The 14,755-nt window shown below is 41.0% G+C and overlaps 1 protein-coding gene across 1 annotated transcript in view; it reads left to right on the top strand.

The window, feature by feature from the left end:
- The window catches only part of col25a1 (collagen type XXV alpha 1 chain), a 143,887-nt gene that overhangs the window by 85,067 nt on the left and 44,065 nt on the right, over window positions 1-14,755 (top strand). Inside the window, exons 5-6 of the mRNA XM_078276167.1 lie at window positions 10,200-10,226; window positions 12,358-12,384. Of these exons, the coding sequence (XP_078132293.1) occupies window positions 10,200-10,226; window positions 12,358-12,384 (54 nt within the window). The remainder of the gene's footprint in view (window positions 1-10,199; window positions 10,227-12,357; window positions 12,385-14,755) is intronic.

The following is a 14,755-nucleotide window of genomic DNA, read 5'->3' as shown; positions in this document are numbered from 1 at the left end:
CTGGTTTGTAATATCCTGGCTGCCAGCCTCCATCCCTGCAAGCTCCCTGCACCCGAACAGATTATCTCACCTCATTACACTGCCGGGTGATCACAGATTCACTCCCCTAAACAGATGGAAAACTTCAGAGTTTCCCCAAAGATGAAGACAAACCCATACATACATAAGCACGGGGGATTGTGACAGTTTGCCGTATGTGTATGCGCTGTTAAAATTATTTATAGCCCAGAGGCAAGTGTGATTGAATAGGTACAATAGCGTGTGCCGGCTGAGTCGTAAAAGTTGTAAGTTAATCCTCAGAGCCTTCTCAGGCACACTCGCTCCTGGGGTTCTGGGACGTAAGTAAGTGCAGGTGGTCTCACTTTTCAGACTCTCTTGCCAGGCCGGCAACTGACAAATAAAATCATACTGTGAGATGTCTCAAGAGCCGACTGAAGCCCATGAAGGGTTGTCTCTGAAATGTTGGATTTGCCAGTAGATGTATTGGATGGCTGTTTTTTTTGGTACTTTGGGGATTGTTCCTTTGGGTGAGACATAGTAAATCGTAAATAGTAAATCCAGTGCACAAACAGTAAGTACCTGACAATGTTTCAGTTGTGGCCAGCAAATCACTCTCTGATGAGGAAGCAGAGGCTATAATAAAAAAAAAGGCTATAATTTACAGTCTTCAAAAAAAATGCAATGATCTGACAATGACTCACCCAATGGTCACCAAATCTGTTTCTGAAATACAAAAAATTCTTAGTTTCTTAAAAAAGGAGACGGTAGTAAGTGATCTCATGTGGTTTCTCATTTGGTATGCCCACCCGGGGGATGGCAGGGGACACGTCGCTATGAATATTCAACAGCTCCCTCTATAACTCTGGGAACACTGCGTAAATTGTACACAGCCCTCTGAGCCAAACAAACCAACCACTGCTGAAGCCATTATAGATCTCTGTGACTTAATCGTTACTCAGCCGCCGATGAATGGACAGGGACCTGCGGTTGCAGAGACAGAAAGAGAAAATAGGTCTCCTCAATCAAAACTCATCAGGAAAAATCCTCATTTGCGGCTCGCGATCAGAGTTTAGGCATGGAAAAGTGATTCGCTTCGATTTCATTTCCTTTTTTCCACTGCTTAGGGCTTTTGTGTCAGTTTCACATGGGCTCACGGGGTCAGTTGTCAAGTGATGTTGATGACTTGACGCTCTCGTTATCTTCCAGACAGATTGCAGCATTTACAAGAATAGTATTTTGCCTCTTCTTGCCACTGAAACCAGTCGCTCTACACAAAGGTTATTAAAGTCTGTGAATTGACAGCTGAGGCAAGAATTATCCAGACTTCGAAATCTTCTCTCCTCATCTTTCTGTGGCTCTTTAAGGGCGGTCCGTGTCAAAACATCAACCCCAAGCACCAACCACTGTGTGTGCACACCATTTAGCACCAATCAAGCATGAAACACCATCCCTGAGGCTGCTCTCGATTACCCACTAACACCACCTGCCGACTGTACTTTTTTTGTTGCACAGACTGTATGCCATATTAAATTAAAATTATACAGTCAGAGACAGAAACTAGCCTGCTTTGGAATCTGGTTAGAAGGAGGGGGAATTATTTGATTATAATACAATGTTGGAAATATCAAATCCTACTTCAACGTGCCTTTGCACCACACTGGAGTCTCAAGCCAGGCCAGTTACAGTACAGCACATGAGCGCTTGCAAGAGTTCATGTTAGCATTGAGGTAAATAAAGCTGGTTTGCATCTTTTATCTGTATTTGATAAGTAGTTTCTTCCTCCCAGCTTCACAAGCTGAGATTCCAGAGGATGATCTGTCACAACGTATGAATTATGCAGCTTTGTTACAGGGATTAGAGGCAATGTGGGGTTGAAGCAGAGGAGCACAAGCACCCCCAACCCTTCATCCTTCATCTGTTATGCACCACAGCTCCACACCTATAACTAAAACATAGTCCAGCTAGACTTTGATCACTTTTGCACTATGGAAGTGGAGAAAGTGCCAGTTTATCTAAAGTGAGACTCTAGTTAGAGTTGAAGGACGCCCTGCATGCGCCAATGTTGCGTCAATTTAGAATTATTGCTCTGTTGCATGTTGTGAACTTGAAACAGAAACATGCACACAGAGGCTTTGGCACTGAAGAAGCTCACAGAGAGCTGCAAGCGGATCTATCTGACATGACAGAGTTTATTTGGGCTCATGAGGGCAGTGGTGCCCGAGGAGTCCTACTGGCCCTGGATGTGACAACTTTAAGAGTTTGACCTTTGTAGATGTCAGTCCTCTGCTCATGCTGTGCCCATCAGCAGCACTTGTCTGTCAGCAAATGACGAGAGGTAGCGGTCGGGCCAACCATGAGATATATTCACAGTGGTTTGAAGCAGTCAATAGTGCCCACTGGGGAACCTGACTGTTTTTACCTTAGTGTGGTAGGAGACTTAGCACAGTATGAATGTGATGCTCTCAGTTATAAGAAAAAGCTAGACAGCTTTTTGATTGAGAGGAATTTTCCTCCAACTCATAACATCAAATGATGAGAAATGTAGGGCTGCCACTATGTGGTTCTAATTGAATCAACAGAAGAAGTGAAATAAATCCTTTTCCAACTGGAACGCTGTCCCTTATTCAACATTTTAAATCCAGGACAGGAATTTTGTGGGTCAGAAATTTGCTTACGCATTGTGCAGAAAAAAAATTGGCTTCGATTGTTCAGCTTTTTATGGATACAATTTGGTTAACGCTGTTTAAATGTTCCCCCTCCTCAGGAATGATGAGACCTTCCCTGACTGAGATTGTGAATAAGTATCTCCTCCATGTTTGATTTGCATCTTGACACTGTACTAAACACAACACACACCTATAACCAGTCACACTGTCAGTTTTCCTCAGTTCACAGCGTCCCTGCTCCCACAAGAACATCCAACACATAACAAAAAGTGTTACACACACACACACACACACACACATTAAAGTCATTTTATGCTGGCTAATTGTGATACAATGTGGATATGGGAACCAGATGCCATTCCCAAGTCAGTTTTCCAGTGCGGTTTTCCTATCCCTGCCTAACCTCTGCGTCCAGATTCCCCCGACGAGCACCAACCACTTGTGGTCGTCCGTTCCTGCCCATTCTGCTCTGATTACTCACATCCCTGTCCTCCATTAGTTTCCTGCCTTGAAAAAAAAAAGTTCCCCCCCGGGCCTACGGTAATATGATTGAGGGTTCCCATGCAGAACTAACAGATGGAGGTGTACATATAGATATGTTTTTACTGGATGTCTTTCACTCTTTTTCAGATTTGTGCATGTTTGAAATTGAGTAGATTGCACTTACAATGGTGCCCACAGTAGGCTTTTAGCTGCAAATGGTTAAATGTGCATTTTGCAGTTGCCTTACCACTATTTCCACTCTTGCATTGGTGCAATTGATAATATTTGTGTATCCAGATGGAATGTTTCAACTGTGCTTGGTAAAAAGGTTATTGGAAATATTGTGAGAGAATGAATGCTAAATTATTTTCCTTCCATAGTGCAAAAGAAATCACTCCTAAAAGCACCTCATTGCTGTTAGATTGTAATCTTTAATGGAAGAGTTCAGCACTTTTGGAAAAACGCTCGAGCATATGTCCCAAAATGTAAATTATTCCTTTGAATCAGCCAGGTTAAACTTAATCCAGACTGTTGTGGGATCTAGAACTTTTAGTTAGAATTTGAGACAAACATGATAATAATAATGTATACTTTATTAATCCCACAAGGGGAAATTACAATGATGCATCACTTTACTGTGTGAAGTGCGTAAGTCAGGGTTTACTCCTTTCAAACCCTTAACTATGGCCCTCTTCCCCCTTTTGTGGTGAGCAGCACTCCTCACCTGCCCCCCTCCTGACTTCATTCCCTGCCAACACTTGGTGCCTGGAGAATTGCTTTGCTAAACTTCCTGTGTACACACATGTTTATTAATATTGTGTAGCTGTGTGAGAAAACCGTACACCCGTAAAGAAGCGGTTGTAAAAGCGGTAGTTGTTGGCCTGTGCTCTCAGAGATGCCTGTGCTCCAGGGTGAGCTGATTGGATCCATGTGGCCGGCAGTTCGGGCTACAGCAACTGCTGCCAGCCCCGTTGGCCCAGGTTCTAAAATGCGGATATGAGCTCCGTTTGATGGATTGATGTTCTGGACCTCGATACATTTAACAGGTCACTGTGATGAAAACTAATACAGCCGAGTCCAGACAGAGGTTACACGCAGATCCCCTGTTCCTGATTTTTTTGCATCTAGTGGATTAGGTAGATTGCTTCACAAGATTGCACCAGAAGCTTGCAGCCAAACCCATGAGAATTACTCCGCTCATGTCAACAACAGCGAAAGCTATGGGCGCGAGCCAGCCCCTCTCCCCGCGCTGCACAGTCAGGCGAGCACTGTCAAGCTTTCATCCATCATGTTTTAGTAAATCATAGAAGAGTAGGAATGTGAAGAATGGATATTCAGTGTCTTCACTACGTGAGATGTTGTGAAATTAGATTGGTGTGAACTCTGCCCGTGATATCTAGGGTGGGAATAATCTCACTTTGTTGATAACAGGCCTTTGAAAAGACAACCTTATCTTGTGGATAACAATGGAAATTCATATTTATGTATTTTAATAATTTTTTCAATGTAATCACATTATATAAAAAAGTGCCATTAAATCTGATCTCAAAGTCGGCTCCATACATGTACTTACAGCTGACCAGCCCTGCAGGGTGAAAATATAAATAGTAAATCTGCATCAGCAAAAAAGGTCATCCCTGACCTGATAAATAGTAGTTTATGCAGTTTTTCTGGAAACAAACATAATTATATTTTATTATATCTTAATCTTATTGGCATTTTACCACACCCCCCATACAGTACTACGTTTTATCACGTGCCCATTGTTCCATACTTAGGTCACAAGATGGGATACCTCATCCAACCTGCACGGTCTGAGAGTAAACTAATACAAAAGAACTCTAAATAAACATTTAGGCACTCTATTGATCCAATGAAAAGCAGCAGAGGCATCTTAGAAGCACATACATCATTTGGCATAAAATATGAAACTACAGAAACCAGATCATCCATTCTACAGCAGGAATTGGTAACTGTGTTTGAAGGTTTCACACGTCAAAATACATAAAGTATAGGGAGCTATACAAGCACTTAATTCAGGATGAAATGCATATAAATGCCAGACAATCAAAGACAGACCAGCACAGAACACAGGAAAACCCAGTTGTGCAATATTTTCACATCTTAATAATCAGCACTGCAGGAGCCACATATGAAATGTACCTCGGTGCCAGGATCATTTTATTGAACATCATTTACTCTTTCCTTGTAATGTGAAGTGAAGTAACTTACATTGTCAGACTTGAATGGCAATGTTCATGTTGCTTGCGGGTTTGGCCCCAGTTCCCTTTGCTTTTTTATATTTCCCTGCAGACCTTCCCATATTTCTCCTCCCACTCTGTTTTAAAGGTGGCAGAGGGTTTCCTCTTTTTTTCATACCAACAGCTCATTCAGGCCATTGCAGGAGACAGTGGTCACGGTTTGGCTTAGAATGAGAAGCTAAACATGTATATGGATAGAAAAATAACTTAATACTGATCCAGTGGTCCACCATAACTCGACAATATCATGCACACAGGATGTTCTGTTAAAAATCATCTCACGATGGAAGTTTGACATAAGTTTGCCCAGCATTAAGCAGCAGAAGATGTAAGGCTTAACATCAATGTGATAAGTGTCATTTTCAATAAGTGGATAAAGTACTTCAGCTATGGGGCAACTGCATTCCCTTCATCACCACACATATGACAGACATATTTAGTATTGTTATAGTCACTTACAGGGACTTCTCTTTTAAGAGGTTTTCTGGAAATAATTGTTCCCACCCCTACAGTGACAGTGAAAAAAGTCTGCATACCACATTCACAACCGAATCCAAAATGCGTCATGTTTAAGCAACACTTTTCTTAGCTCCTATATCGAAATCTGTTAAAAGAATAGTTCGACATTTTAGGAAATAGGCTTATTTGTTTTCTTGCCGAGCATTACATGAGAAGATTGATCCCACTCTCTGTAAATATGAAGCGACAGCAGGCAGCCAATTAGTTTAACTTAGCATAATGACTGGAAACAGGGGGAAAGAGCTAGCCTGGCTCTGTCCAAAGGTCCAACAAGGAACCCTAAGGCTATGTTTAGACGGAAACGATCTGAAGAGAAAACGCAAAAGTGGCATTGCGTTCTCACTTTTTATTCCGCATGTAGACGAGAGTTTTGGGGGGGGAAATCTGCGCGTATGGTGACGCAAAAGTGTGTGAAATTCGATGTAGTATGCACGCCAGGCGGCTAGGTGGCACTGCCACACAACAACACCAAGGCCGCGCGCCTACGTAGAACCTTCCTTTTACTTCTCTCCTTAGTAGCGCGAAACCAAAACATGTTGAAGCGAACAACAAAAGCTTGTCTGGAAAGACGAGGAGGTGGAAATGCATGTTTGTCTGATGATGACCGGCACAGTCGACCGTGATAAGCCACAGCACAGCACCCACGAGAGCACTCCCAATATCCTGAGCCTCACAGCCCTTCAGCCGCAGCTTGAGAGCGAGAGGCAGCGGGCAGAGGAGGCTGAAGCCGACCCTCCTCTGCCTGCTGGCCGCTGCCACTCGCTCTCTCTCTTTCTCTTCATCCAGAACGTTGTAACCTACTCTGGCAGCTAGCTCAAATGAATAGCCTACATATGGTCATCGAACTATAACAACCTTATACACATTGTCGAAACCATTTAAATATTGAGCCATTACATTGAAAATCTTTTAGATAACAGGAGCCTATAATTTCTGTAGCCTACTCCGTAACAACAGTCTACCTGGATGCCTTTTTCTCGTCTCTCTCCACACCGCTGTCTTCAGACTTTTGCATTCCTTTAAAGAACATTAGTTTGCAGTTTTTGAGATATGCATGTGGCTATTCAAGAATCAAGTGTAATCTGAATATAAATGTATTGAAGGCACTATACAGGGTTAATCGTGTTCAACAAAGTAAACACAGTGAGCATGTTTGATCAAACAGAGGCAGCCTGATGAGCCACGGAGCACCTGCTGGTGGGCTGCTTTTGAAAAAGAGCCAGAGCAGAAGCAGTAAAAAAACATTGAAAGCATACACAGGTGCCGATTAGAAACCTTCTTTGGGACAGACTGAAACCACAAAGCTGCAGAGACTGCTTGACAAGAGACACCCGCTGCAGTTCTACTGTAGTACAGTTCGCTCCTTTTGAAATGGTCTTTGCAAGAGAGCTGTTTAATAGTCTCTATAAAAGACCCTCACTGTACTGGCTTAAACCTTTTGGAAAAGCTCCAGTGGTCGCTGTCTGTGCAAGTGATGTGCAAATGATGGGCAGTATAATGAGCAGGTGCAGACTGTGCAGCAAAATCATTTCCACATGCTTTACGACCAGATGGAAGAGCTAAATGAACAAGGTTTTTGTACAGGATATGGTAAGGTGTGTCAAAAGCAGCATACCACTTGTGGAGTATAAATCTACCAAGAAATGCTGCTGAGTGTACTTACCAAGTCATTTTATTTGATTGATACAGTTTAACAGGCATGATAGGGTTATCAAAATATGCTGTTTCAAAAAGATAACATACATATCATTAGTGATATTAAGCTTAAATGTGTGATAGCATTACTTAGTTCCCTGATTAGCAACCTGGGGGGTATGTCTGCAGTTGCTAAGTAATGGATAAATAGTATGGATAGCTTATAGTTATGGATGAACAGTTTAAATTGTTAGCTACAAGTAATGTTTAAAATAAATGGCATTGCTGAGGAAGGGGTACTTTTTTTGGGGGGGAGAATATACTGTAGTATCAAACAGTTTGGGAACCACTGACTTAGTTAATCAAACCCATTTGCCTGGGATATCTACTGTACAAATCCATCTAACACCTGTGACCCATTTTCCTTATTTATCCCCTCACAAACAAAATATAGACATGCTTTTTTTGCCCTATTATGAAGGTTCAACATGGATCTGATCAAGTTTCGCTATGTTGATGTACTTATCATGAACCAATCTGGATTAATTGAAATGCTAAATCATATAAAGCTGAGTTTTCATTTCTTTCCACAAACTCACGGTGCTCAGTCATTTAGCCCGGTCATTTGCGGTGCCATCTATTTGTACTTTTCAGTGCCAGTGCGTTAAGCAGGCTTGTGCAAAAAGCTGCAGTGGGAATGCATTTCTTTGTTACAGCCACTCATATGTTTGCAGCAACAGCTTGTCATTAGCCTTCTATTGTCCAAGGGCAATTTTCCTTCACAACAAAAAGCCTGCCTTCCATTTTCACAAACATGCTGGAAACTTATTTAGCCTCTCTGGAATGCATCTACATCATTATAAAAGTAAAATTCACATTTGATTCCAATATGTTGCCTCTGTTATATTGCCCCCAAGGGAACCGCAATCGGAAACATTGTTTTCATAATGGTGCATTTTGTGTTTACAAGTGTGTTGTTGCTCTTTGTAAGGCCAGACAAGTAAGCAGCAGGACCACCTCCTTAGATGTGTATATATTAAAGCTGCATTTCCCATCAGCTTTTGTCTGGGCTTGTTGAAGCGAACACCGTTGCCTCATATTTGAATAAATGGGGGAGATGCACTACACAAGCTTGCTGTACAGGTTCATAACCTTGTGACCAAGGCAAATTGGGCCCAGTGCATATACAGTTGGGAACACATGCACTGCTATTCATAAACAAAAAGCTATGGATAGTTAACTGTGCATTAGAAATAATGCCCAATAGCACTGAGCAGGCAACAACTCACTTTCCTTACAGCAGTGTGGTAGAAATTGGCTGAGGAAAACTGCTGGACTACCTCTGGAGCATTTCAGTTTTAGACTGTGCTATTGTGTGCCAGTGCAGTGGAAGCCTGTCTGTGTCTGCAAACCCACTATTCTGGGTCACTGGAGGCTGTTCTTGTGAGTCTATGGACCAAACACAGGTCTCATACTAATGCTATCAATCAATGGATTAGTGTCAGCATATATTTCTCTGTGTGTCTGATATCTTTGGGAGCAAACCATGTTTGACCGGTATTAGCCTGGAAAAGTAACCACTGCTAAGCTATTACCACAGTTGTATTGGTTACAGCTGAACAACTTGTTCTTTCTTTGTTGAAGACGTGTGACATTTTTTGGCAGTTATAAAATCAATGACAAAATTAGAAGAGATATTTCTCAAACCTTGGAAGTGATTGTAAATGATTCAGACCTGATTATGTTATTATTATTATTATTATTATTATTTTCTACCAGAAAAAAATATTTGATCTTACAAATATATTTGACATATAGCTTTTCATGTGAAATACAAATTAGCATCAGTATACATAGCACAGCAATCTTTCTCAGGAACATTGTTGCTAGTCTCTCTCTGCTGACACTGATCTAATACTGATTTTTCCAAAGCTGACTTTTTCCAAAACTGCGACCTCAGAGGAAGAAAGCGAGCCCAGCATACTGTGCTTCATCCTTCAACATAAATGTTCCAAAATTGTGTTTTTTAACACAAACTCATTAGGCACCAATATATGGATGCACACATCATTGTCAAATCCTCTACTTCACTAATGATTTTTTACAGGGCCCACCCAGGAGCCCCTGCTTGTTGATTGACAGAAGTTGGATGCAAAACTGCCTCACAAAAAAAAAGGAAAAAAAAGAAGTGTTCCTCTTGTTCAGGGCACATTTTTACAATGTGCTTGCCAATACTTGGTTGGAGATTGCTGGATTTGATCTTCTAAGTAAACATGGACTTGATTTGGGCCTGTTTTTGGTTTTAATTGAATGTTTGTATAAGCCCTGACGTCTACAAGGCATAAGGTACCGGTTCCCAGTCTGTGACAGGGCATTTTAATCAAATGTTAAAAGAGATGTCAAAAAGTGAAGAATGTTAGTTTCATCAAAACTCAATTTGTTAATCTTTTGATTTCGCCTTCTCCCTCTTAATTCATGATGTTCAAGCCTTGTTAAGCAGCTCTGTTTGTTTATTGGCTAACATGATTAGTCACACTGGTTTTACAGTTGTTGTAGTGTATTGTATCTTACCAAAGAGTGCCATGGCACACAATGATTACAAACAACTTAAATGGATGTTTTTCTCTCTTTGTAGGGCCCTCCAGGTCCCAAGGGTGAAAAGGTGAGTAATTTTCAATTTTTTTAGTTTAGTTTGATATATTGCTAGTTTAATATATTAATTGGTATACTGTTAATCTACCCAGATATTTTGTTTAACTACTTAGCAATAGTTCAATATTATGGGAAATACGCTTATTACTTGGCTTGGTTTAGCATAAAGAGAGGAAGCAGAGGAAAATGGCCTGGATTTGTTCAAAGTTACAAAATATGTCCAGCAACACTAGCTGTTTCCCTCTGTTTCTGTAATAACCCATAACCTGCTGCTGACTCCAGATTCATACATAAACATGAGAGTGGTATCAATCTTCTCATATAGTTCTCAGCAAGAAATAAATACCTTTATTTTTCCAATATGTCAACTAACCCTTGAAGAAAGGTGACATTTTAGTCTTTAATAACCAACCCATCATACATTCTTGCAGGTCAATAATTATTTGTTTTTGCTCTTCTTACTGATAATTTGTCCATAAAGAGTGTCATTTTGCATTTGCGGCAATCATTTGGAATATTTCAATTCTCCTGTCATTCACAAAGCCACAGCACAGAACATTAATGACTGAAAGCCAGAGCCCAAGTTGGAGCCCTTAAATGCCTCGCTGAGCGTTCCTCCATAAAAAAGCAACGGAGCATGTAAAATAACCACTCTGTCTCTTTAAAAGTCTGCAGGACTCTGGGACAAATGTGTCCCTGTGACTTTGCTTTGAAAGACTAAAATAACATCCCATGATTCACACCAAAGTTGATAGTTGAAGTGCCTTTATTCCCTCACCATTGAAACAAATAAGTGCATACTTATAAAATGCTACTGGGTAAGATCTGTTCTGTTTTAAAGGCCATCATTAAATAGATGCAGTATTTATTCATACTTTGTATGAAGTGAGCAACTTGGACATAACCCATTATATTTAAAGGATTATGGTGCTGTAAAATACAAGACATAAAATGAAATGGCGTGAGAGTGCTAACCAGAGCTAAAGTTAAACACAAAGAAACAGTTCACAGTTATCATCTGCATCAAGTCGCACTCTTTGGTAACAGATGATTTCTAGTAATGTGGGGTGTAGAACGACGTTGGTTGCTGTCGCCAACTGACGTAATGAATGAAAAGTGAGATCTCTTATTTGGTGCCCCTCAAAGCATAAAATGGAACCCATAAGCATTGGCTTACAAAATCAGGTTTAGATGATTGTCAAGCATCCGTTATGAAAATCGTGAATAACCCAGTCTCGCTGATTAGATGCATGTTCATGTCTCTCATGTGAACCACTTTATGTGCTGTTTAATGAAATGAAAAACAACTGTGTGTATTCCACCCACCCAAGACGAATACAACGTGCATCAGTGTGGCCATTCACAACTGTTTCCCCATTAACTCCAGTTTTGGAGCCACTGCCCAATGAAAAATTACAAAAATTCCGAGAACTGTTTTATTTGAAATTGCCCAGGCATTACATTGAAGTTTGTTTGAGCAAAATTCCCATCCATGTGTGATAAGTTGTTGGGCTGCTTTTACTGCTATGGCTCAATTGTAACGCGGCCAACAGGAGTGTGGAGTGCAGATCAGATGGTTTGTTCAGTTATCCGATTCTAGACAGATTACGGTTCTAATTCAGTGTCCAACATTTGGTTTTCCTTCAGTTGTTTTAAACAAAAGTGTACTTTTCATTCGGTTTCACTCTAATGTGATAAACCCACAGTCTTCACCATGCAGGTTGATTCGAAACCAAACGTTTTCTCCTTCAGGAACGTGCTCTGTCCACAGAGATCTACCCCCAAAGAAGGCAGATAGCCAAAGATCTCTGGGGCATAAAATCTGGCCTGGCAATTCAGTTTGCCCCCCCCCCCCCCTTTACCAAACCCACCAAACCTCATACCACTGATCTCTTTCTTTCTCTTTCTCTCATACCCAATTCATGTCAGTCCATGTTATCATAAGTGATTTTACTCTCAACCACAATGAATAGCTTGGTTCCTGTATTATTTTTCTTTATCAATGTGTTCTGAATTATGCCTCAGTGATTTTGGTATGAGTCTCAGCTTATTATTAGCACTGTACTTGTGTCTATGTGTGTGTTCAGCGTGTGTTTGACCTCTTGCATTTCAAGACAAATTCTTTTTCTTTCCTTCTGCAGGGGGATCAAGGCGACCAGGGACCACGGGTATGCGGTTTACTGTTGACTTCTTGTGATTAGCTGATGAATGTGACTGTGTGTGTCTCCCCCAGCAGATTTGTGGGCAAAAAGGTTTGAGATGCATGAAATTCCTGGGATAGTGTTCTTCCCATCTGGCCAAATACAACAAGCATTTCAGCACTGCTTATTTCTACATCAAGAATAGGCAGGCAAACCTCGGGGTGATATGCTTTGTGTGATGCGAAGACCTTTTCTTTACCTCTCGTCTTCAAATTGCACATGAGTACAAGCTTTTTACCCATCAGCTGAAGATATCTGCTCAATCTCAGCCACAATCAAAAGCCAACTAGCTCTGTCTCTATAATTCCTCGTGATTCACTTCAATTGTCGACGTGACATGGCGTGTTCAGAGCTTTAATCATTCTCAGCTCTGAAGTTTGACATTTCTATAAAAGTACAGCTTCTAAATGATGATGATGTGAGTGCTTTTCCGTGCTTGACAGACTCTGAAATGAATTATTCGATCTCCAACTTGCAGCCAGCGCGCCATCATTTGTTTCTCAAATAATGGTTAAAAAATGAGCCCTCTTTAAAAAAAAGCAGACTGCACAGGTTTGTTTAAAGTAGATTGCATTAACTGGGGTCACACTTTTCACTTTGTCTGTATCTGCTGTCATCATCAAGAGTAGATTGTATGGAGTCAAAGTCACTTTAAATGCCTGTAATTGATTTCCGTGAGGGCACGTAGAGGTTGGAGCACAAGGATATGAGAATGCAACAACACAGAGGTTTGTCTTGTCACCAGAACACCAGACGTCTCCCAAGTGCATCTGATCCCAATTCTGTATTGAAGCCCAACCAGACGTTAGTAGTTTACCAATTAACTTTGTCAGCTCTCCTCCAGGCCCGTTCTTCACGTCAAAGCATGGCGTTTCTTATGATTTGGAAGTCAATACAAATGACCTTCCTTGTGAAATTTGATTAGCGGTCTAAAAATTATACATCTTATGTAACACCTGGGCACTCCTTAAAGACAGCCAAGTCCACAGATATTGTGGCTGTCTGAGTGGTTTCACACACTCACAAGATCTACAAATACATACCCAGCTCTGTGATATCCTTAGTTAATTATTTATGATATAAAACGTATTGTATAATCCTTATAGTAACTGCAACGGCAGAACTGCTGCAAACAGGCAGAAAGGAAATATCTTTGCTCTCTAGCCGAATTGATTGAGTGATCTATTGCCGTTTAGATAGAATTTCTTGGGTTTTGCTCATAATTTGTACCATTTTAACCTAGGAAATGGAGTCATCTGTCTCTATCAGCTAAATGATTTACAATTTGGAAACGGCAGTGTGGCTGACAGAGTTGTAACAGGGACCAGCCAGGCCCTATTTGTCTTGTAGAGTAAATAAATAAACTGTCCACTTCAAGTAAGCATTTCATTACCTTCCAATTACAGCAGAATTGTTGTCCCTTAACAGGTACAAATTAGCACATAGTGGCAGTCCCATATGAAGGACTACAGGGGCATGAAAGATGTTTAGGTCACCAGCAAATTATATTACCTCCCCAGAATATCATTGACTTTGCACATTAGATTAGTAGGTTGATTTAGCGGAACAGTATTACATAGATTTCCTTAATAGATGAAGGTATAAAAGGACAAGTACTCCCAGACTTGACTATTGACTCATTTCATGGCCAGTATTGACTGTGTGCAGAGACGCTATTAAACCCATATAGAGGTACATGTAATCAGCAGAGCATGTAAAGAATATGTCATCTTCACACCACAGTGTGCCAGATTACATCAAATTTAGAATCATTTAAATGACAGAATATCTGTGTGTGCATGCTTATACAACAATGTGTATGTTTTCTTGGGTCATGTCAAAAGGCCAAGTCAAAGCTCCTCAGCCTCTGTGGCCAAACACAGTATGAGAATTGCCACATGGCCAGCAAAATTTCCTCACAGACACACGCTCCCTGTGCCTGTTCCCCACATGTCGGGGTCAGCCATTTGTCGGCCCTAAAAGTCAAAGGCCACATCCAAACGCCAAAGGTTAGCCAAGCAGCAAATAATAAATTGGCCAGTTTTGACAAACAAATGTGTGGCCACTGTTGGAGCTCCACTGCTGGGATATAATTAACAGGAATTACTGTCTCTGTGTGTCACCAAGAAAGCTGTGTGGTCTTTTTGAGGGATGGCACTGGCTACAGGTGTCAGACAAAGGTTGGTGAATTCCTGGGTCAGCAAGAGGAAACATTCCTGAGATTTCACCAACAAAACTCCCCGAGTTTGTCCAGGACTTTACTTCTCACATTGTGGGATTTGACCCATTTGCTATGCTCTTCCAAAATAAAGAGACTGTGATTATGTAATTTCCAGGA

Source organism: Sander vitreus, chromosome 19 (assembly GCF_031162955.1).
Source record: "Sander vitreus isolate 19-12246 chromosome 19, sanVit1, whole genome shotgun sequence".
NCBI lineage: Eukaryota > Metazoa > Chordata > Actinopteri > Perciformes > Percidae > Sander > Sander vitreus.
The sequence above is the reverse complement of the archived record's forward strand: the minus strand, read 5'-3'. Positions and strand labels throughout refer to the sequence as shown.